Source organism: Lagopus leucura, unplaced genomic scaffold (genome assembly GCF_019238085.1).
Source record: "Lagopus leucura isolate 7727_CA_CO unplaced genomic scaffold, USGS_WTPT01 Super-Scaffold_1, whole genome shotgun sequence".
Taxonomy (NCBI): Eukaryota; Metazoa; Chordata; class Aves; order Galliformes; family Phasianidae; genus Lagopus; species Lagopus leucura.
Window position 1 is genome coordinate 32,636,695 of NW_024962250.1, and position 24,982 is coordinate 32,661,676.

The following is a 24,982-nucleotide window of genomic DNA, read 5'->3' on the forward strand; positions in this document are numbered from 1 at the left end:
TTTTCCTCTTAGTTTCTTAGTTTTCAATTTTCCAACTTCCTGTTGTCCTGTGCAATAATCATCATCACTTTCTCACAAGCTCTTCCTTTCGATTAGAGAAGAACAAGAGAAAGTGGCTATGTGCTTGTTTTTGGTGTTAGTTGGTTCTTGCCCTTTTCTTAATTGGCAGCAAACAATTCAGCACGGGTTGTGCAGTTGTGTTAAGCTGTTGATGTTCACAGAGTTTGAAGTTCAGGAAAATATTAAAAGCAAAAGTAAAAATGAAATAATGTTTTGTATGTGTTTGAGCATAACTTCAGAGTTATGAGTTATGTAGAGCTGATGCATTGAATGTGATGTTGCAAAATAAAGGCTATAATTTCATTAGCATCAGTGGTTTTGCAAGGCTTAGGAGACAGAACTGGTCTTTAGTTACGCACCAAACAGCCATTATGCAACTGTTACAGTTAAATCAGTTAGGTATGGGAAAAGCAGCTCAACTGTCCTTAGTTACTTAAGAAACTGTCTTTACAGTGTAACTGTATACACAGGGCGACTTTACAAATGGTGACTGCTGACTTTCTAGAGAGAATTGAAATATTTGCATTTTTACAAAGTTCCCAGAAGCTTTCCTAGGACTGAGGAGAGATTGCCAGACTTTGATTTTTTTTTTGCCCAGAAGTGTAATGTCACTAGCTGCTGACTGCTGGCTGTGTTTGTAGAAAGCATTTTATTACTGATTGGCTGTGTACTGTCATCTTTACCAAACAGTGTTTTGTTAGGGCTTTATGTATGCAGTGAGTGCCTGGACTTCATGCTGTGTATGTCGTATAAATTAAGCAGAACTTTTGCTCTACATCAGTAATCTTTATAGGGGTAGTCAACTGACCTGTAGTTTTCTTCCAGCTTAAGTTTCCTTTAAGACATAAACCAGACCTGTTAAGTAATCCGGCCCGGCCCTACTGCTGTTGCTTTGGCTGGTCCTGAGTATAGGGTCGCAGGGTCTTTTAGGTTGGAAGGGATTTCTAAGGGCCTCTGCTCTCAACTTCTGCCCACAGCAGTCAGTGGGAAGGTCAGAGCAGCCTGAAGCATCACGTGTTGGGGTTTTACAAAAATATTCCAGAGATGATCTCCTTTTCTACTGAAGTATATAGAATGATTACCAGTGTAAAGCATTCAAACTAGTATTTCTACCAGAAAAATAAAAAATAATGTGCTGGGGCACTGAATAGGCTTCACCAGAAAATTCTACAGAAGTGCCGAAAATACCACTGACACGCACTCAAACAGCTGGGGTTGGCAGGGGCCTCAGGAGATCATTTAGTCCAACCTTTAGCACGCTGTACAGAATTGCATCCAGGTAGGTTTTGAGTATTAGTAGAGAAGGAGGAGGTTCCACAGCTTTTCCAGGCTGCAGCTGCTTGTGCTCTATCACCTGCACAGCAGAGAAATTCTTCTTCGTATTCATATGGAACTTCCTGTGGTTAAAATTGTGCCTGATGCCTCTTAGCCTGTTGCTGGGCACAGCTGGAGAGCTTGGCCATCATCTCATTACCAACCTAACTGGAAGTACTTGTATATATGGATAAAACCATCTGTCTTCTCCAGGCTGACCATGTCCAGCTCTCTGCCTGTCCTTATCAGAGAGGTGCTTCAGTCCCTTTGTTTTCTTGGTGGCTCTCTGTTGGGCTCTGTGTAGTTCCAGAGCTCTCCTGTACAGAGGAACCCAGCGCTGGACCTCACAAGGGCTGAGTAGAGGGGAAGATTGCCTCCCTCGGTATGCTGACCACACTTTTCTTAATGCACTCCAGGATAGCATTGGCCTTCTTGGCTGTTCTTAGTAACAATTACAAGAATTGACTTGTCATGTTATTGTAAGCATTGTAACAAGCAGTGTTTTCCCAAAATAATATGTTTATGGATTGGGATGATTAAATCCCTGAAGAGGTACTAAGGATACTAAGCTACAAGTAATAGTGTGAATTCCAAACTTCAGAAACTCTGGAAAAATTGTTCTAGAAGTTCTAGATTTGTCCTTTTCTGTTGTTGCTATAGCTGTGTGTATATAGCCAACCTGTAATCTGTCATTCAGGATAGTTAATTACAGAATGGCCAAGGTTGGAAGGGACCTCAAGGATCATGAATCTCCAACCCCCCTGCCACATGCACGGCCACCAACCTCCACGTTTAATGCTAAACCAGGCTGCCCAGGGCCCCATCCAACCTGGCCTTGAACACCTCCAGGGACGGGGCATCCACACCCTCTCTGAGCAGCCTGTTCCAGCACCTCACCACTCTCTGGGTAAAGAATTTCCCCCTGATGTCCGACCTAAATCTTCCCTCCCTGAACTTAAAACCATTTCCCCTCATCCTGCAGTTACCAATCCTTTCAAGGTGTTGATTCCCCTCCCCTCTAGGCTCCCTTTAGGTACTGAAAGGCTGCAACGAGGTCACCCTGCAGCTGCCTTTTCTCCAGGCAGAACAAGCCCAGCTCCCTCAGCCTGTCTTCATAGGGGAGGTGCTCCAGTCCCCTGATCATCCTAGTGGCTCTCCTCTGGACCCTCTCCAACAGCTCCCTGTCTTTCTTGTACTGCGGGCTCCACACTTGGACACAGTACTCCAGATGGGGCCTCGCAAGAGCAGAATAGAGGGGGACAATCACCTCCCTGTCCCTGCTGGCCACTCCTCTTCTGATGGAGCCCAGGATATCATTTGCCCTCCGAGCCGCTAGAGCACACTGCTGGCTCATGTTAAGTTTTTCATCTATCAAGACCCCCAGGTCCTTCTCCTCAGGGCTGCTTTCAAGGACCGCTCCTTCCAGCCTGTACGGATGCCTGGGATTCCTCCGGCCCAAGTGCAAAACTCTGCACTTTGCTGTGTTGAACCTCATCAGGTTCACCTGGGCCCACCTTTCTAGCCTCTCGAGGTCCCTCTGAATGGCATCCCTTCCTTCTACCGTGTTGACCGCCCCGCTCAACTTGGTGTCGTCAGTGAACTTGCTGAGGGTGCACTCAATTCCTACATCGATGTCGTTGATAAAGATGTTGAAGAGCACCCGTCCCAAGACAGACCCCTGGAGGACGCTGCTCGTTACCGGCCTCCACGTGGACATAGAGCCATTGATGACCACCCTCTGTCTGCGGTCTTTCAACCAGTTTCTTATCCATCGTGTGGTCGACCCATCAAATCCACATCCCTCCAATTTGGAGATAAGGATGTGGTGGCGGACCATGTCAAAGGCCTTGCTCAAGTCCAGCTAAGTGACATCAGTCGCCTTTCCCTTGTCCACTGATGCCGTCACTCCATCATAGAAGGCCACCAGATTGGTCAAGCATGACCTTCCTCTGATGAAGCCGTGCTGGCTGTCACGGATGACACGCGCATCCCTCATGTGATCAAGCATGTCATCCAGGAGGATCTGTTCCATGATCTTCCCAGGCACAGAGGTGAGACTCGCTGGCCTGTAGTTCCGGGGTCCTCCTTGCTCCCTTTCTTGTAAATGGGAGTGACGTGACCCTCCCTCCAGTCATCCAGGACCTCACCTGATAGCCACGGCGATTCTCTGGACTAGGGAAATTCTCTTATGAGGATTTTTGGAAGTGAAACTTTTGTTTTGTGTTTGTTCTTACTTCCAGCCTTAAAGACCTGCTATTCTGTCTCAAACTCATGTAACTCCAGTAACCAACTGAAAGCCAGCGTACTGGCAAATCTGGTATTAAATAATATTAAGTATCTGAAGGAAACATTTTAATGACTAATGGAATTGTCTGAGAGAAATTAATAAATAAATCCTTCCCTGTCTGTTCTTGGAGATGTTTTTTTAGCTTTGCAGGACGTATAATAGCTATTATATTTCATGTAAAATGTGCAGAAAGCTGCAGATGGAAGCTGGAAAAAGATGCAGGAAGAGCTTGGCATCTGTCAAGGAGCATGATTAAATGCTGATTTGAAGTAATGTGATTCAGTGTTTGTGAAACTAGTATGAAAGCTAAAGTCTTACATCAGTAGTACATCAGAAGAATGAATCCCGGACAAATTAATCTGGCTTTGACCTTAGAGTTCTGTATGGTTGTTGGTACCCATCCTAATCAGACATTTCAAGTGTCCAAATACGATAACTTAATATTTGCTTCAGATTGAAGTAACGGGTGTTTTCTTTCATTCTGCTCCCAGTATTAAGAGTTCTGCTCAACTGCCCTTCTTCTGGATGTCTCTGTTCAAGGTGAATGGGCAAATTACATAGGCATGCACACTTTTATATCTAAAAAAAACTTACTTCTGTGTATTAATGTGTGTGTATATGTAAATATGTACATTTCACTTCCCTCTCCCTAACCCAGTATGACATGTGAGTTCACTAAATGGGGCTGGGATGTCCCCAAGACAACTACATGATTCATGTTTATTTCTAGAATACACCACAAAGAACCAACTGGCAATGTTGTCAGTTTTTTTTTTCTGCATGTAACTGTAAGATTTTATAAGGACTACTTTGATCTGTACAAGGACAGAACTTGGAAACCATCGGTGTCCCAGGTACACCGATTTTGTTAGCTGCATCACTGACTTCTGACAAGTGTTGAGTGAGATTCTTCTTGCTCTTTTTTGCCCTATACCCGGTATTTGTTTTTCCTTTGCTCAGGGGGTACTTGAAATACTCAAGTGCTGTAAAGGACAGACTTTTAGTGCAGGTGTCAGTTGGCCCAAATGCTATTAATGAGACTTGATTAATAAATATATCCTTCAATGGCTTTTGTAGATACTTTTATTTCAAAGGAGAACGATATTAATCCTTAACCTTGCATTAAATGTTCCCATCTAATTTTAGTCAAGCCTAAGTATTTTTTCAGAAGAAAAATTCACAACAATTAGGACAAAAAGCACAAAAATCATTAGCTACCAACTCAAGCATAGGCAAGGGTGCCTTATGTGCTTGCAGCTGCTGTGTTTGATAACACTTAACCCAAGGTCTTTTGGTTCTGCTTCAAAGTACATCACCGTGTTTTTGAAATAAGGACAGTTCACATCACCTTTCTGAGTAAGTCGTGTCAGATACCAGCACAGCTGTGGACTGGGATTCTCTTTTTCTGAGAATCATGTCCTCCACAGTAGAGCTATAGCAAATGGACTTAATGGAATGCTAATGAAATGCTGAGTCATAGGCCCTATTGAATTTTATGAGTAAGTGCTTTTCTTGTTCTTATCAAAAATCCAATGGCAGTTTTCAAATGTGCAGAAATAGAGACAAAATGGCTTTTGGTTCTCAAGATCATTGATTCTATCCTGTCTTTCAGTGAAGACAGAACAAGACCAGAAAAGTATTTTGGTGCTTGTAGTTTTGATTGATCTGCAGGAGACAGCTATGTCATAAATATAATTGAAAACACTAGCAGCATGTAAACAAACAAAAGGTAAGGCATCCCTGTCATTAGAAGCCTATCTTCTGCTAATTGAATTAATTTACTTGCACTCCATTTAAGTTCAGACAGATTGTCACTGCCATCTGGCTCCCAGAGAGCAGGTAGGACAAGCACAGTGAATTGTGCTTTGATTTCATTTATCAGAGTTTCATGTCTTGCTAGATTTATCACACAATTTCAGAAGGCTTTAGCCACTGTAAGTTTTTTGGACAAGGAAAATTATAGCACTGGTGCAAAACTCTGAGCAGACAAGAGTTTCAAGCTGTAATTGGCGATGTCTGGATTCTGTGCCACTTAAAAGAATAGTAAGGATTCAGGCATAGAAGACCCTGGAAATAATTGATTTCCACTAATGGGAGAGTCGGCCATTCTGATCTCTCAGCATGATTCAGGCTGAGTTCCATTTATTTTGGAAGGGATTTTAGGTGCTGCGTTGTGATGAAAGTTTTGCCAGGGGCCATACCTGGAGTCTCCTGGCTGAAAGCAGGGAGGCACAGTACCTTGCTCCTGGCATTTCTGTGAGGTGCAGAGGGATGCATTTCTGTAAAATGGCCTTCCACATGAAAACATTACCACCATTTTGTGTGTTATCTCTCGCTATCACTTGGGACATTTAGGACAAGAGAATCTTGCACAATATGGGAGCCCAATTGTGTGGCCTCTAGGATTTGCTTTCTGGTTTCAATGTATGGATTTACATGCCTGAGAATGCGCCTCGGTGGGCCTGTGCCTCATCCTGTGGTCCCAGTAGGGCTAGCATTCTATTTTAAAGTTCTCCTTGAAGAGGTATTGCTAGTATTCCTTTTAGCTTATAATGGATCTCTGGGCTCTGGAGAATCACTTCATAATCTGCTGACTTCAGAAGGAGGAATATATTGTCTCCTTTTGAAGTTTTCAACCAGAATGCCGTACACCTGATTAAACTGATTTATAATATTCTACAAAACATTAAGTGCAACTCCAGTGCTGTAGTATATATTCCCAATCACATGTATCCCATGGGTAAGTTTGCCTTGGAAAAGGCTCACCTGATGTGATTCGCAGTGTAGCTAGTTCTGGTTTTTACCTACTGACAGACAGGTCTGTTTCTGTATGTGTAACTCTGTGCATGCAGTGGATTTATTATCCTTACATGTTAATTTAAGGATAAAAATTCTCCAAGATGCAAGCAGCTTTCTTTTCAGCAAAGCTTGTCCTCTTCCTCAAACAAGTTTTATTTCCTCTATTGCTGGCCTGATTTCCTCTGACTAAAAATACTGTAAAAGTATGTATCGGAATTAGAAACCAAGACTGAAATCACAGCTGCATCAGAACTTTGTAACTACAGGCTCTGTAAATAGAGAGGTTTTCTTCTTTAAAAAAAAGAAGAAAAAAAAAAACCTGAACCTGATGTATATAATGGTGCATAGTTAAATGTGTGGGTTATAATCGGGATGATGGAAGATTAGAGTGCCTGTTCAGAAGTGATACAGGGATAAGCATGGGTTACACAACCGAGAGCGTTTTAAATTACTTTTCCTTGTGATTCTTCAGGCACTTCAGTGCCAGATCTTCATTTGTTTGTGTTGAAGCTCTTCTCTTTTGTTGGCACTTTCTAATGTCTGTCTGGATTATTGAGTAAATAAAATTGATATATTGACACATAAAATGATTTTTGATTGCAGATGCTGCAAAGTACTTCCACGTTTCATAAGTCAGTCTTAGAATCACAATCGTTTTTTAGCTTAACAGTGAAGAAGTGCTTTGTAGTCATGGTATCAACATTCCAAGTCACTGTTCCTAGAAATCTCTCATTGGAACTAGTCCGTCTTTTTAATACTGATACCAAAATTATTTTTGCCTGTTGTAAGAGGATGCACTTAGAGCACAAGGATTAGCATGTACTATTTTTAATTGACTACCAGAACCGGTTGTAATTGATATTGAGGAAGCTGCTACTGGAGAAATAGAAGGTACCTTTTTTCAGGGATGGGATGCTGCTTCTGAAAGAAAAGCCTTCTGGGAGTAGGTTGTTGAGGACTCACTGGAGCCTTTGTGTTACTGAGCGCATTGGTTGTCATTAGTTTGTCATATGATACAGTTCCAAAGGCTGGGTAGGTGCAGTGTTTTGCAAACTTGAAAAACATGAAAGTGTTACATTTTATCAAAAGATAAACCTTTTAAAGACCTATTTTGACGTCAGTAAAGTATTCAGTAAATACAGAGCTGCATTTTAAAGTATGATTTTACGACTGCATAAATTGTTGCTTAATATAAAGTTATTTGTAGATAGAACTTGCATGTGTATACATTGTGATAAACTGTTTCAATTCTGTTTGCTCTTTTTGCAGGCTGCGGACTTGAGTAAACCAATAGACAAAAGGATATACAAAGGAACACAACCTACATGCCATGACTTCAATCACTTAACAGCCACAGCAGAAAGTGTCTCTCTTCTAGTGGGCTTCTCAGCAGGCCAGGTCCAGCTTATAGACCCTATTAAAAAAGAAACTAGCAAATTATTTAACGAGGAAGTAAGTAGAAATCTTAACATTGTTGCATGCAATGTATTTCTGATATAAAAGATCCTCACATTGCTATAGGTGGCTTTGTTTGCCTATACAGCTCATCATTCAATCACTGCCTTTTGTTTTCCAGATGCTTCGTTGATTTAGATTCTTACTGAGCAATATTATTCGTGAAGGAACCTTTTGGGTTGTCATGTTTTAAAGGAAAAGAAAAAGTCAGGACTTCTTACTTTGGGTGATACTGTAAATGGAACTAATGTCAGTTAGCTTAATAGAAAAATATCTTCACATCTGCATGTTGCTACATGTTCTCTTACAGCTGTTTCTAGAGGCACTTAGTTCCAAATGGAGAAGAAAACATTTGAGCCCTTTTTAATATGTTGAAGTCAAAATATTAAATCTTAATTAAGGTAAAAATACAGTTCTGTATGGTCAGAAAGCTGTCTGTATCAAGAATTCCTACGGGCTTCCTCAGGGAAGACCAGGATATTAAACTGAATGTTGCACAGGGGAAGCGGAATGCTCACAAGGTCTAGATTGTGACATTCCTGAAAGAATCTCCATCTGTGCCATAAGGAAGAAGAAAAAAATAGAGGGAGTGCTAAGATGGGTGGTGAACTGAGATCGGTTTGCAAGACCACTGGCTCTCATTGCCTGGTAAAACTGGTATTCTTAGAAAGGTAAGTGTAAGTTTACAGGGGAAGAGATCTGTAACTGATGAAACATGGACAGCATTTTCTGCAGAGGATAAGCAAGAGATTATTTATTGCTGCTTTTTATGTTCTAATCCAACTGCAGGTAATGCATGAGGTCATCACAGAGGGCTTTGCAGGTGGTTTGTTGTTGGACTTGTTTTTTTTTCCCTGAGACTTCAAATCTGGATAAGAGCTTTGCAGATTAAGATAAGCCTTGCTCAGCTTTCAGACTGAGAAAGCGTGTCTTTCCAACCTCAGGGAGTTGTTTTCTTTCTCTGTCTTTGTGCAAAGAAAATTGAAGTATTGTTCTCAATGGGGTTGTTTTATAATTAGAACTGTCTAATTCCTTCTCAACTTTCTAAAAGTAGCTACAACTGGATCAGAAGAGGAGTGTTCTTTGTTCCAAGCCTTTTACACCTGTTCTCTTTGCTTGTGTAGAATGGGTAACAGTGCTAGAGAGCCTCCTAATTTTGCATGGAACATTCTTTTTGGTAGAAACCACTGTATGTATTCCTTCTAACATTGTCCTTTTAAAAACAACAAAAAGCAATCGCAGAAAACCAAACTCGAGCATTGGTACAGCTTCACCACTGGGAGTGCTTACGTGGATGTGAGCAAATTAGTTGTGTCAACGCAGCTCTGGTGTAATCTTCTATGATAGTAGCACAAGTATTAAAAATGGTGGTAGAAAACTGATAGCTAAAATAGCCTTTCACAGAGCAGTTACCACTCTTTTGGCTGATCTGTAGTTGCTTTAAGGAAAAACTTATGCTAAAATGCATTCTGTAAAGATCAAATGTATGTTTACTTGCTTTGATGTTTACTGTCTAACTTCCATGGCGTAGAGGTGCGTTGCAGGCTGAATAGTGATAGAAACACTGCAGCAATCGGACATTACAAAAAGCAGCCTTTTCTGTTATCACCAACAGTACTTCACTGTGATGGAAATGCATCTTCTGCCTGTTTGGTGGAAATTAAATGATACCTCTTTCCTACAACTCTAGCAGAGATTTGCTTGGTGCTCCCAGGTCTTATTCATGTGTCGGGTAGAGTTAGAAGGCGCGTTCTTTTTTCCTACACCGATTTTCATCTGTGGTTACAACCAACTCCAAAATGTCTATTTTTAATCTGTCAGTTCCAGTGCTGAAATTTGCTATGGCTATGTTTAGAAGTTCTATCTCGTGTCTAAAAACCATTTCAGAGAAACATTAGTGAGTGTTTATGTTTGAGTTGGTACGTTTACTTCGCAATGAAGGTGCTGGTTGGTTTTAGAATATATTTAGGCTTTAGACAGTATATGAAGATAGACGTACCATCCTGGCCAGAAGGTGGTCTAATGAGTGTTTACATCTTCTGACAGATGTAGCACTGGTAGAGTAGTAAAGATGATAGAATTCTCCACTCGTGCTGTTAGTCACTTGGTGATACAGGCAGCCCAAGGCTCTGTTCTGATTATCACCTGTGATAAAGCAGTCAGGATAGCTTTTAATGATAAACGATATGTGAAATTGCTTAACATCTTAAGACACGAGGTTGTGTGGGAGCTGAAGTAAGTGAAGGCTATTGCCTTTTGCCTTGTAACTTTCTTCTACATCAAGAGTTGAAAGAAAAACTTGAAAAGCTCAGGTGCTTGATACTGTGTAGCTTGTGGCAGCCTGCCTAAGATGACTTGTATCAGTAACAGCATTCTTTCTAGTTGTGTCAGAATCTAATTAGTGATGTGTTCTTTTTTTATTTCCCAAACCAACCAAGTGTGCTTTACAGATGCAGTTGTCTCCATGTAGTACTTGGCAGTTCAAGGTAGCCAGCTAAAATAGGTTTCCTTTATCATATTTTTTAGCATCTTTTTGTTTAAACCAAAGCCTTAAGCTGCACCTTTTCTTTATAAACTTTTCTACTACTTGTGTTGCTAGAGCTCTTTGCCAAACCTTAATGCAAAAGCCTTACTTGCCTCCATTTTTTTTCTGCCTTCTGGCCTGTGCCAGAACCTGTACCTATAATTTTGTTCAAAAGAGCAGTCAGAAAGAGTTTATCTTCCTGGCTGATGGCTGAAGCTCCTTTATTTACTATTATTTCACCAAACTGAATACAAGCCCTTTATCCCAGCTGCTCTGCCAAGTTGTTTGGTGCTTCATTCTGTCCTTTATTGCATCATACCGACTTCAGGTCTTATTTTGCTTCTTACTGAGATGCAAGTGACCTATTTGAATGAGCATGTGACAAATTATTTAAAATATTATTAAAGAAGAGAAGATGATGGTATTCTTAAAACTACCACATTTAAGAAAAAGTTCACAGATTAACTTAGCTCTCAAGTACAGAATGAGAAGTTAAGGAAGAGAGGGTGCCTGCTCTTATACTGAACTTGACAGCAGCATAAGATTATAAGCAGATTATAACAAGAAATGGCCAGGTGCCATTTGATGGTTACAGGCCTAGAATTGATAAAACTCAGTGTATTATCCATCAGTTTTCATTTTGTGATAAACAGCATAGCAAGGGATTTTTCTTCTTTTTTTTGGGGGGGGGGGCGGGGACGGGGAGGGTGGCTTTTATGACTTGTTTTGGTACTTCCTCAGACTCTCTGTATTTGCGTTCTTGTCTCTTGTATAGCTCAGCTCTCCTTTTAGCCTGTAATCAGTCTGTCCCAAATACAGACCTTGCATTTGCTTGTAAAGAATTTTGTTTCCAAGTTTCAGTTGAGTGATGTCATGGCTGACTGTTGACCAGCCCACCGGAATTGCACTTGACTCCCTGAGTTTGACTTTACCTCTCAATTCTTAGAGCATTGAAGACATGAGTTGGGCATGTTTATTTGATGTGTTCGTTGTTTTGTGATGATGGACTTTATGAAAATGTTTTCCTTTAAATGAAGCTTCTTAATCAGGTGATAATTGAGAGTATAGATAGATTCTTGGTTAATTAACTTTTTGGAATTGAAGGATGGGGTTTTTGAGGTGAAGAAGTTGTGTGCCTTCTGAATTTGCTGAATTACATGCATCTGACTATTAACTCTCCAACCAGGGGACGCTGTGTAGCATTTGCTCCATAAATCAGTAAGCTGGTCAAGGTTCCTCAAGGTTTTTTTTTTTTTTTCCTTTCAAGGGGTGAGTTTTATGTATGAGATTTCAGATAAAACCTGAGTCTAAACTTACTGCTGCTCATTTCAAATGCATTTGCTCTGTAGCACAGATGAGTAGCAGCCTTTTTGCCCTTTAGCTCATTCTGTGTTGTTGGTGTTTTGTTCTTTTTTCATACCCTTTAACCTACACAGTGAAAAGTAAACTTTAGGACTGTACCTTGAGGTTCATAGCAAGAGATAGGCTTTATCAGAGTATGTTCTTTGCAATATGACTGGACAACAATAACCTTTGGTAGCACTTTCTCTAAAAATCACTTTCTGTTAATTGCCTGACAATCTTATAAGTGTTTGTGAATATCGTAACGTAGCTCTTTTCCAGGAAGTTGAGTTGACTTTGCTTAAAGTTTCTTCTCTTTCTCCCCAGAAAGTTCACATTTACAGTTAACCATTAAAACTTCTACTTTTCAGACTTTCTGATGTGTATCTTCTTTGTTTTTCACAGAGACTAATAGACAAGTCCAGAGTAACCTGTGTAAAATGGGTTCCAGGTTCGGAAAGCCTTTTCCTAGTAGCTCATTCCAGTGGCAATATGTACTTATATAACGTGGAGCACACTTGTGGTACCACAGCCCCGCACTACCAGCTACTCAAACAAGGAGAAAGTTTTGCAGTTCACACTTGCAAGAGTAAATCCACAAGAAACCCTCTGCTTAAATGGACAGTAGGTGAGGGTGCGCTGAATGAATTTGCCTTTTCCCCAGATGGAAAGTTCTTGGCGTGTGTGAGCCAGGATGGTTTTCTTCGCGTGTTTAACTTTGATTCCGTGGAATTGCATGGTACAATGAAAAGCTACTTTGGAGGACTGCTGTGTGTGTGTTGGAGTCCCGATGGGAAGTACATAGTGACGGGTGGAGAGGATGACTTGGTAACAGTTTGGTCTTTTGTGGACTGTCGAGTAATAGCAAGAGGTCACGGACATAAATCGTGGGTCAGTGTTGTTGCGTTTGATCCGTATACCACTAGCGTAGAAGAGAGCGACCCGATGGAATTTAGCGGAAGCGATGAGGATTTCCAAGACCTTCATTTTGGCAGAGATCGAGCAAATAGCACGCAATCTAGGCTATCCAAAAGGAACTCTACAGACAGTCGTCCAGTAAGCGTTACGTATAGATTTGGTTCGGTGGGCCAGGACACGCAGCTCTGTTTGTGGGATCTTACAGAAGATATCCTCTTCCCCCACCAACCTCTCTCAAGAGCAAGGACACACACCAATGTCATGAATGCCACAAGTCCACCCGCTGGAGGTGGTGGAGCTAACCCAGGAAGTAACGGAAACAGTATCACAACACCTGGAAACTCTGTACCCCCTCCTCTTCCACGGTCAAACAGCCTTCCACACTCTGCAGTCTCAAATGCTGGCAGTAAAAGCAGTGTCATGGATGGTGCCATTGCTTCTGGTGTTAGTAAATTTGCAACCTTATCACTACATGATCGGAAGGAAAGACACCATGAAAAAGATCACAAGAGAAATCATAGCATGGGACATATATCTAGCAAGAGCAGTGACAAACTGAACCTAGTTACTAAAACCAAAACGGACCCAGCTAAAACTTTGGGAACACCTCTCTGTCCCAGAATGGAAGATGTTCCCTTGTTAGAGCCTCTAATCTGTAAAAAGATAGCACATGAAAGACTGACTGTGTTAATTTTTCTTGAAGACTGTATAGTCACTGCTTGTCAGGAGGGATTTATTTGCACATGGGCAAGGCCTGGTAAAGTGGTAAGTTTTAATCCTTAATGCTGCATCAAAGAACTAGAACTCTGAATAGGTAGTTTTCTTGAGATATAAATGAATGTTGAATATAAAATTTCTTTATGCTTAATGTAAAAAAAAAAAAAAATCCTCAGAGCCATACTTTTGGATACTGCATGCCATATTTCTGAATGATTTGAAGTGTCTTGGATACAATTATTAAGTATAGTTGCCTTCCAGCAGAAGAAATAAATACTGTGCATCTAAACTATTGATCAGTGTTCTTATACTTAAGCGTAACCACAGTATGGCGAAAGCTATTTATGTAAAAATTGACGTCAAACATGTCAGTCACTAAAATAATTACATTTCAAGTGTTTTCTACAAAATAACTGCACTCCCAATAGCAGTAGCTTATAAAAGCTGCTGCTTTCAAGTCTAACAAGAAATGTGAGCCTCTGAAAAATTAAAACCAAAGTTTTATTCCTCCATACTTTTCTGTGGTGGTCTGCCGTTAATGTAAAGCCACTTCTTATTAAAGTGTTGGCCATTCTACGAGCAGATTTGTGAGCCCATTACTGACTGTAGTTTATGCTTTTGAAACTGTGAATCAGCACTGTCAAGGAAATCTAATTTTAGCTGGTCTTGACTTGTGTATTCTTCATCAAATTAGGGAAAATACGAGAGCGAGCTTGCTCTACGTAGCTTCACTTTTATGTTACTGTCACTTCTGTTAGCTGAATTTGGTTATCGCAAGCTTGTGCTTTTTGATAGCACCTGAACCATCAGTTGAACCTTCATTAAAATATATTATTAGTTTTAACTTTCACCGTTAATGCACTTAAATGCAGTTAAAATCTTATTTTTCTTCTGTTCAGTGTTCAACAGCAAGCTAAACTTGGAATGAAGCTAAAAGTGGTGTTTATTTTATTAAAAAGCACCTTGTGCTACGTTGGCTTTGTTTGTCAGCAGTATTTTAGAGGAGTACAGCTAGGAAAACATTGCCAGAGCTGATCCACCAAAAAGGGCCCTTACTTCCATGAAAGTTCTGGGGGTTTGTGAAATGTAGGTCATCGCCTGAAGGGAAGAAATCTGCCAGTGCCCAAATAGTGCCACTACGTTGGGCAGCATAAACGGCCATCTGATGGCTGTAATATTTTAACTACTTTGTTTGTGAGTCTCACTCTCGGCGTGGAGGTACTGTAGACATTTAGCATTAAACACCACTCGTCCATTGCTGTAAAATTTTAGGTAAGGCTCGAGATTTTTTTCTTAAAACATTTCATATGATGTAGGTTTCTTTGAGGTGTTCTAGAATCTGTCACTATTTCTGTACTCAAAGACAGCTGTGCCCACTCTACACTGCAGTGCATTTTTCAGGGTTATAACTAAGAATTGCAAGCCCTTCTCTGAAGAGAAAAGTGGAATGTAGTAGCTAACAATGTTTTTTGCCTAAGAACTACAGTTCCAGCATTAATTAAAAAAAAAAAAAAAAAAAAAACCCAAAAAAAAACAAAAGCAACTTAACTGAGCTAGTTAGTTCTAGCACTGAATGAAATGAAAACACTAAAAGTTATCCTTCCTGTGACTCAGTGCAATTAGTAAGTCTTAAGAATTAGCATAATATATGTACAGCAGTGCCTCAGATTTCTATTGAGCTGTTTTTTTCTTTTTGTTCTAAAATTCCTCTCTGCAGCACTAAATGCTACGGTGTTAAATTTCAGTGGCTGAAGTGGGTTTTGTTAGGCTGATTATAACTTCAACACATTCCTTCTTGTGCATTAACTTTGATTTGGAATGTGACATTTCAAATATTTCAGAGATAAAGTATGCAGTACCAAAAATCAGGATTTATGTATTGGCCAATATGGAAAACTTTAATTACAGGTAAGTAATTTTCATGCTGAAGTTATCACTTTCAAAATTAATATTGCACACTGATGTAAATGCCATATTGTTTAGGAAGTATTTACTTAGAAATTTTCAAATGAACTTGTTTTTCTGATATCACTTGCATTTCTAGTGAGCTCACTCTGATGGTCAAAACTGAATTTTGATGGCATGTTTACAGGGGTTTGATAGGAAACTATTTGTGCCAGAAGGACGTTATGAGCATTCTTTTTGTTTATAGAAAAGCACTTAATTTTATTTAATGAGAGTTGTCAAAGTACAAAACACTCATGGTAATGTCTTTCTTACTGGGTTATATACCATTCATTTGTTTCGCCACCTGTTTTATCCTAGGCTGTCCCTTGACTCGGGGTTAAAGCTGCTATTTCTAGTCTTCCTTTTGAAATATGGGTCCCCAAGTGATCTTAAAACTCCGTCACTTTTTTTTTTGTCTGCCAACTCTAGAGTGAAAGCCTCTGAATCTTGCTGCTTCTTCCATCATTGCCTCAAAAGGCCTTCTGTAAATTCCTGGCACTGCCAGCCTAAAGAAAGAATTGGATGGAATGCTGAAGCAGACTTGCAGCGTTTAATATAATTTGCCTTGAGGCAGTGCTACCTTTCCCTCATTTTTAGTAGCCATCAAAAGACACGCTGGATAATTGGGCAGTGCACGGCAAGGTCTGAGTTCTGTGGTTGCTCTGGTGCTGCCGTCAGTGGGAAAAAAAACAAATCCAGAAACTTCTTTTCAGCTGTGCTCCTTAGGATAGGCTGTACAGTGCATACAGCGTCCTCGCCGTTTGTAAACAAGCTCTCCAAATTGCTATGTCACGTGTATAGCGTAATCATACCTTGAGCTTCCTCACTGGCTATCCCATGCTTGTATCTCACTCCCAGAACTATTATGCTAGCTCCCGATCAGAATAAGGTCAAGTAAATGGAAAAATTTTAATAAGAAACAAGTTGATTGAGACTCAGGGTTCATTAAAATTTTTTACTCTCATTTTTTCTTAGCCTGTTTCTGAGAGAAGGTTCAGGGTAGTAAGAAAAATAGGTTGCCTTAACAAGAGTATGGACTTCCTCAACTACATGGTGACAATTAACTGTCTCCTTTTCCCCGTTTATTTCCCAGCCCTGCAGAAAATGTAAATGGCATTATAGAGCTGTTGTATTTGTCTTAAGACAGGGGGAAAAAAAAATCTGAGAGGAACTGAGGTAGGCTTCGTGTCTGACCTTTATAGCTCCTTCAGACTGAATTACAGGAACTGCAGAAGCAATTAAAAAGCAAAGCAACAACAACGAGAAGAAAAAACCAAAGCAGGAAAACACTAAAAACAAACCCATAAACAAAGAGTGAAGTGGGGCCTAGAGATGCACAACAAGCTTTCTCTGAGCTGAACGGCCAGAGGAGCCCTCTGTGACTTCTGCTCGCTGCCGTGTGCGGCGGCTCAGTTTATTGACATGAAACTGCTGCTGAGTTGCTTCCTTTGTCAGAAAGCTCAAGGTAGGATTGGGCAGAGCCACGAGCAGGTGGAATGGCAGTGTATAACCTAGCAAGACAAACACGTTACCATCTTGTAAAACAAATGCACATGGAATGTATTTATTTGACTTATTGTACAGGAAAACTTAGACTTAAATTATAACATCCTTGAACTTTCCAGTTAACTACAATTGTAGTACAGTATCATGTCTTAGTATGACTTCTGTTTTAGTAAGAGTACTTAAACATTCATGCACTATATTTTGAGTGAGATGAGCAGCTATACATACTAATTCTTCCTCAGTGGAAAGGAGCATTTCATCGTTACAATTGAAGTTCAATTGCTGGTATTTAAGTACTATCAAATAGATTTCTTTCAACGTGATACGGTATCTGTATAAACTTCAGGGATGACTCTAGTAGAACTGAAACACAGCTACGACTTCAGGTTACCGTGCTGAAATTTGAGGCTTTCTGTAACGTGCGTAATGGCAAAGTTGCACAGAGCATACCCGCATTATCAGGGTGAACTTAAACCTAGTACACTGGCGTGATATTTATAGCAAGGTGTGTGTGTGCGTGTGAGAGGAGGTGCGGCTCCGCCAAGCCAGGAAAGACCACGGCCCTCAAAGGCTTTATGATGAGGATGTCTGGATTAGGAAATAACATGACTTTTACTAAACGCTTTTTAGAAGACCCGTGTTCCGAATTATCACCTCTTACAATTTGGTTATGTACTTGCGATGACTGTATATGTCTGCCCCTTTAACAGTATAAAGCTTCTAAATTAATATTTAAAATGCTGGCCTGCTTATGTTACAGTAATAAAATTTGTGTCAGTTAATTCACTGTCGATTTACATGTAAAAATTAAACAATATTTTTTCTGCATTTTATGAATTCTGTATACTGGAGTTTGTTAAAGATTGCCATGTTAGGTGATACTGTACAAAATTGTATTGACTACCTTTAGTGAAAATCAAAAGTAAAATTCATATGTATTTCCTTTTTACACTTCCATCTAATTTCTTGACAACTTGAATAAATTTCATAGAGCCTTTCTAACATGAACTATTGTTAATTTAACTGTTGCAATAATTAAGCTTTAAGAAGTATTGTTGGTATATTTATAATTTTAAGAAAATTATGTTTGTTTCATACTGCTTCTTTTTAGCTGTTCTATTGTCACTGTTACAGCTGAAGAACTTTACTAAATACTTGACATTACAAAATAACTTGCTGGGGTTGTCCTCTGTATACTGATGTTAAATAAAAATGTGTGATTGAACTGTAAATGTAGATAACTTTCAATAGTCCTTTTCCATGTTTGAGTTCTAACTTATCTTGCAGTCTGTAGTGGTCCTTTGCTTTCATACTGTGCTGAACAAACGGCCACAATGCAAACTGTTAACTTGCCATGTTTTAAAGTAAGTTGAGCGCATCCTGTAACCAGCTCTGAGTAAATGTTTCCCTCCAGCTCAAGATAATGCATACATTTTGATGTTTAAATCTTGCTGATAAGATTGTGTCTTCTGATATATATACATATATATATTTTTAGGATTAGAGTAACAGAGTATTTATAAAACCATTTATGAACTTTGTTTAAGCTCAGATTCAATAAAACACAGACATGGATGTTTCTAGGCTGGTTCTGCCTAGCCACCAAGCAGGAGCTGGGCCGGGGCATTTGCTGTTCCTTCTAGGACTCTCCAGGAGCTCTTTCTTCTGTGGACTCTAGCGCAGGGTACGTTGTTTATTCCAGTGTTAGACTTTGACATTTACCTAATGACATTTACCTAACGAATGCTGAATCTACAGCCCTGAGGATATGTCTTGCTCAGGTGGTTCATGTGTCTTTAGTCTAGGAAAGCTTTGACTAGTCTGGAAATAAGCTCATCTGAACTTGAATCGCTTTAGGTAAAGTTGCATTTCATCTGGGTGGCCTAAGGGTGGCTTCACCCCTGCAGCCATAGCTCTGTGTTAACTCCTGGAGGAAGCAAACAAGTGATGCTTATTGCAGTGTTTCAGAGGCACTTCTGAGAAGTTTCAGTGGAGTAGTTTCTTAGTGTCACTCCTGTCTGACTGAGGTAGGGCTCTCTTCACCTCTTAGGGAAGTCATCTGTAGACTACAACTGAGGAAATGCTCTCTCTTAAATGAACCTGAGAACATACTGATACTTCAGAAGTACCGGCTGGCCACTTTGTGTATAATGTGTGTATTTAAGAACAGAGGCCAATGGAAAAACAAAATAAATCAGTCTCGAAAACTGATGTGGGCCAATTACATCATGTGATGCAAGAACAGGTTGTTCAAACCAGTTCTCTACCGTCAGTGTGTGAAACCAAACCAACTTCACAAGGTCTGCAGTCACAGAAGATAACAAAAGATGACTTGGAACATGCAAGCGAGAAGACACCTTCCTTTATTTAATGACGTTGCACAGACTTGTCAAGGAAATAACTTGCTTGGTCACATTATTTTCTGTTTTTCAAGTTGGATGTTAGGTAGGTGCTTCTTCCTTTGTTTCATCTCTTGTCATGCTGAGATCGTGTTTATTCTACAACTATCCAAGATGAGCTTCCCTTCAGTCATCTGATTCTCCCCCAGTTTTTCTCCTGGTTTATTTCAATTGCGTTATTTTCTAATCTAGAAAGTTAAAACCTTAACTGGCTTTTATAGTTTGGAGAGGCTGGAGAGAGAAGTGTTCTGGCCATGTGAGCCGTCACTGCCTGAATGAAGCTGCAGTTCTTACTGACTGAGTGAAATCAGGTTTCTGCTGGCAAAAGCATTCTGTGCTTTCCGTGATGCTTAGTTGCACCTTACTCTTCTCCAACAGGAAAATAAGCAAAAATTCTTCCATTTGCCATTCAAAAACTAGTCTTGAGGTAACCATACCTTGTACTGCTACACAGGCAAGATTTTTTGCTAGTCTTCTAACAGCTTCTCATTGATGGCAAGCAAAATGGTGATGCATCTCGATTACAAGAAAAATTCCTTTGGATATGGAGAAGTGAAGGGCAAGTGTTGCTACTACACGCTTTCAGGAGATCTGATCTGCCAAATGGTTCAAGTTATGCTTTTCTATAATGCTACTAGAATAAAACAAAGCCAACCAAGTGCAAATAACATTTAGAACTCTACAGTATACGGATTGTAAAGATAGGAGGGCAGAGCCAAACTGATAGCTGAATTCCATACAGAATGTTTCTCTGTAGCAGGTTTTGTTACTGTTCAGCAAGCACTGCCTTGGAACTTCCTTAACCTTCTTCAGTGATAAATTTTGACTCTGTCAGAGACTGATTTACTAAGTATCTGATTTAGTAAATATATGCAGTTCAATGATTTAAGCTAATAAATGCTGACTCATCTGGAGAAGAATCTGTTGGCCATTTGTTCACACTAATCTTAATCCAATTCAGCTGATTTGACTGCAGGATTTTAAACAGATGTGAAAAATCTCATTTTGTTGGAGCATATTATTGCTCAAAGGCGGGATTAGGCTGTGGGACTTTTGTCAAGTGAAGCGCTCAGTCTGGATGACTTTTTGTTTCAGGTGACTCTGAATATCAGTTCTGAACAAGAACTGTGTGTGCAATGCTCTGCCAGTAATTGTTATTTCATATATTGGCAATAGCAGTAATGACAGAACAGATCGATGGCATTTTTGCATGGGTGTTCGTTAACTCCGCTATTGTTTGTTGCTGGCCTAATTGCATTAGTGACGTGTACTGTGGGACCTGTTGGCCTCTGTGCGTCCAGAAAGTTTCACATTGGTTGTATTTGCACTCGACTGTTTGCTTCGCTGCTTTTTTCACCTACTTTTCAATTTCCAAGCAAAGCAGAATTGTGCAGAGCTCTGCCATCCAGCGAGTTCCCCATTCGCTGATGTTAGCATCCAGTAACAGAGCTGTGCGTTCACACACAGGCAGCAGCTTTACGGTGACTTGACCATGTGTCCAAATGTGCAGTTTGCTGTCTACATCAGTGACACCTTTGGCTCCAATTAGTGCTGTTCTAATTTACATAAAGAAAATATCAACTCTGTCGCTATTGATAGCTTTTATTCTGATTAGCTGTGTCTTCCTGATGTGTTTTTCCCATCAGCTGTCTCATCCTGATCTTTCACGCTATTCTCAAAGTTTCTGTTAGGAAACTTTGTGTTACATGTAATTGAGGAAAAAAAAACAGATCTTAAAAACAACTCCCTGCCATCTCAGGAATCGTGAGGGCTGGCCTCTGCAGGGCTTTCTGAGCAGACCACAGGGCTGAGCACTGTGCATTTGGATGGAAATGGTCATTTTGATGGCGTTTGTTACACTTTTTATTCCCACGCAACCCTATTGATGCCTTCAAAGTTTTTACTGAATACACAAAGCGCTGTGTGTTTCGGGAAGCCAGAGAACGTGTGGATCAATGTGGTGTGGCAGCGTGCCCTGAGACTGCACGTGTGATGCTCCCACGTTGCTGATGGCAGAAAAACAACCCAGCCCTCTGCCAAAGAGGCCCAGTGGAACAGCAATGATGCAGCACCTCCTTGGGGCTCTCTCTGAGGTTCTGATGAAGGTGGTCCTATCCAATTCCTGACTTGAGTTTCATAACTGCTCTGTTTCTCGCCCCCTGCCAACATCACGTGCTGACAGAATAACAGTGCTAATAAAAGACTGCATTTATTTTCAAAACTTTTCTGAACAATCTCTTGATTTGTCTGTGTTGCATGCTGAGCACGGTCTGTTTGTTCTTAAGCTAGGCTGATGTGCGCTATGTGCTCTTCGGCGCAGCGGATCTGAAGCTGCGTTATCTCCATTATTCACTTTTTCTGTCACAGCTATTAAGCAGCAGTGTTTCTGTTGCTCTAATGAGGTGCTGCAGGTTTTGTTCCGTGCTTCAGCACCCGCCTGCCCAGGCTGGGTGGTTTCACCACAGAAAGCGCTGTGCTCTGATCCCTTCATCCTTTGTTTCCACAAGGGAACTTTGAGGTTGTTACAACCTTTTTCCTGGAGAATGTCAGTTGAAATATTGCAGTCCCACAGCCTTTGTATTACAGATCGCAGTCTGACATGGTAGTTTTTGTACCAAAACTTTTGGGAGCTGTCGCATGCTTTTCTAAACAAGACTTCCTAAAGCTGCTTTGTTGTGGCAGAGCTCCACAGAATCTTTCTTGCTACTCAGGACCTACCTGGAATTCTTAAATTCTTACCTTCCTCTATGAAACTTTCACACCTGAAGCCCTGACCTTCTTGCTTTCCTTGTATGAACATCCGTGGTCTGAGATGATTTTGGAAGACTAAGTGTTCAGAGGAACTCGCAACACTGACCAGTGGCACGGAAGTGAATGTTGGGATAGCGATTGCACTGCTGTAACTTGGTCATGTTTGAAGAAGATACTTGCTAAGTTTTAGGATGTGTACACGCATCGATCATAACGTTCTCTGCAGTTTGGTGTCCCTGTGCCCTGCCTGCTCACAGATGCAGGAATCATTTAGAACAAGGGCTGCTCGTGTGCCAGCTGTGTGGGCTTTGCTTGCAGGGAATATGCACAGCGTGGAAGATGAAAACAGGGCTGAGAATCTGTGTGCCTGGTCTTAGAACTTATGTGTTCCAGAGCTGGTTGTAGTCACTGGGGAATCAGGCACCGCACTGCATTTCAGCACTTGCTACCGGTTTCTGCAGGAGCTGTGGGAAAATAAATGACTCTTCATTTCTCAATTATGGTTGCATTACAAATGCAGTATTAGAATAGTGCTTATTTCTCTTTGCTTGAGCTTGATCCTCCTGAAAGATCCCTACTATTTTCTGTGTGCTTATAAAGCACATTATTTGCATATGAACCATTTGTCCTTCTTATTGAAGATTTACAATAATACTTTTTGGACATCTTTTTCCAGGGTACATGAAACTTGCTTAGTGGATGTAATCTTGCAAGACAGATGTTCCAGTTGTTGCTGGATATAATTGACTTCTGAAGAAGGCTTCGGTAAACAAACTGTAGAGTTGTGTTTCGTCTTCCTTGCTTTGAAACCTTTCTTGGTAAAAACTGTCAGGAGTGCTTCAGTATCTTGTTTGCTTTTAAAAGTGTGCCTTCTCGTTACTCCGTAAATAATAATAATGAAACTTTTTCTTCTTACTGAAAATGCAGCGTCTCTGAGTTGAACCCAGCCCATCCAGTCCCCTTTCCACCCCTGTCTGTGGTCAGGATATTTCTCCATCAGTAGTGACTTTTCAGTTCTGCAGCCCAAGCAAGAAAGAGCTCCTGTAGATTCTAAAGATGTGACCTAATTCTGCACTGTGTGTTAACTGCTGCCCAAACCTGTCGGCTTTGATGAGTCACAGGAACTTTATTTTTGAGGTAAGAAACTAAGCTGGTAGCTATTGAGAGGAATTGGTAAAAGTGCATTTATCATGCCCACCGTGTAGTGCAAGTGGCACCGCGATGGTCACTGGTGTGCTTCCAGCTTAGCTGCCATTGTGTGAGTCTGCTGGCAGTTCTAAGTAAATAGTGACAATGCAAGAAAATGAAATTGTAATTAGATATTAAGCTTTTCCTAAATAACTGGTGTATGGTTCCTTTTATGTGAATAAATAAAAAGGGACTACTACACATACATCGAGAGTGGGGTCTTTTGCCCCTGGTTTGGCTGCCTTAACTCAGAACGGTAGCCCCTGCTGAGCTAGGGCTGCCACACAGGAGCAGAATTACACTTGGAATAAAGTCTCATCTTATTAGAATGGCACTGCAGATTAAATAAGTTCTGAACACAAGCTTAAGTTGTAATGGGAAATTGCACTGAACTCTGACTCAGTGTGTCCTTCTCCTTATGATGACATAAGTAACTCAGTATTCGGTTAGAGAACCTAGTTTTCTGTTTAAAGCTTGTAATGTTCAATAGCATATGAGACTGAACGTTCTCCTGTATCAGGTTAGTTGTCAACCTTGCTGCTCCTGAACCAGATTCGTTTGTTGACCCCCCCAAAACGATCGCTTTTTGGTGTACCATCTTTGGGGCGCAAGGCAGACTGAAACCCAGTGCTGGAATCCTGTGCACCACGCGTCTGAAATGCACACGCGTCCTGACGTACTGAAAGCTCTTCTGTGTGCTGCTGACTGATACCATAGTGGCTGAGATTCTTTTGTGGGGAAGGAGGTGCTGGTACCTTCAGTAAGCAAGTGGTGGTAAAACTAAATTGTACTAATTTTAGCTTCAGGCTAATAATTTTATAAAAGTACTCTCAGGTTCTCTTGCTGGATTAATGTAAACTGCTTTGTTTGCAGGGTTTATTGTCATCCCAAAACCAGGCCAATTCTCCAAGTGGAACTGTAGTATAGCCACCACACTACTGCTAGCAAATCTCTGAACACAGGACAAGAAGTAATGGCAATGGAACCAGGAGCCGTTCTTCAGGCAAAGAGCATCACAAATTATAATGTGGCAGAGTGTAAACATGGAATTATGTGAATCACATAGTAATTTGAAAAGGAATAATGTAATGAGTTCTTATTACAGCTAATACTGCTAGCTGCTCACCCAAGGAAGTTTTCATTTGAAAAAAAAAGCTTCCTTTGGTGCTGCGGTAAAAAATACAGTAACATTTTTGGTTTTCTTTATACTTTTGAAGTCCAGTGTAATTTAATCTCTATATATAAATATATAAATAAAAATATATATAGTGTAAAATAAAGTATGTTTCTTAAATTGAAGTAAGTTCAATGGTTAAATTAGTACTTCACCATTGTTTATTTTGCACTGATTTTTTTAACCAGAGGTGGCGAGAGGACAGCCTGGAATGCACTCATAGAACATGAAAGTCATTACTTTCCGGCTTCAAATGTTATTCAGGAAGATGGATGCTGCAATCATAGATTTTTAAAACAGAATTGTTTTGCACTTAAATAGTTTAATGCTAATAGAAAATTACTTTAAAATCGGTGTCTAAACACCAGAAAAACTATGTTGTGGAGAGAAGATCCTTTGTATCTATTAAACATTTATTTTAATATTGTTGTTTCCAACTGCAATCAGCTCTGTATTATATGTATAAATAATGTAATTCAGTGACGGGGAGGGGATTAATGGATCATTACACTAGAAACTCAGTCATTTAAGAAAGTGATATTTCTAATTCAGAAAATACATATTAAACTATCTTGAATATGCATTTTTGTTTACTTTCTGTT

The 24,982-nt window shown here is 40.3% G+C and overlaps 1 protein-coding gene across 3 annotated transcripts in view; it reads left to right on the plus strand.

Annotated features, from left to right (window-relative positions):
- WDR20 (WD repeat domain 20) overlaps positions 1–24,961 on the plus strand; it is a 44,578-nt gene extending 19,617 nt beyond the window's left edge. For 2 of the 3 annotated variants that reach the window (XM_042869254.1, XM_042869263.1), the window contains 3 exons: positions 7,730–7,912; positions 12,186–13,463; positions 24,080–24,961. In XM_042869254.1, the coding sequence (XP_042725188.1) occupies positions 7,730–7,912; positions 12,186–13,463; positions 24,080–24,133 (1,515 nt within the window). In that variant the 3' untranslated portion in view covers positions 24,134–24,961. The remainder of the gene's footprint in view (positions 1–7,729; positions 7,913–12,185; positions 13,464–24,079) is intronic. The other variant, XM_042869272.1, reaches the window with a different exon arrangement.
- Positions 24,962–24,982: the final 21 nt, after the last annotated feature.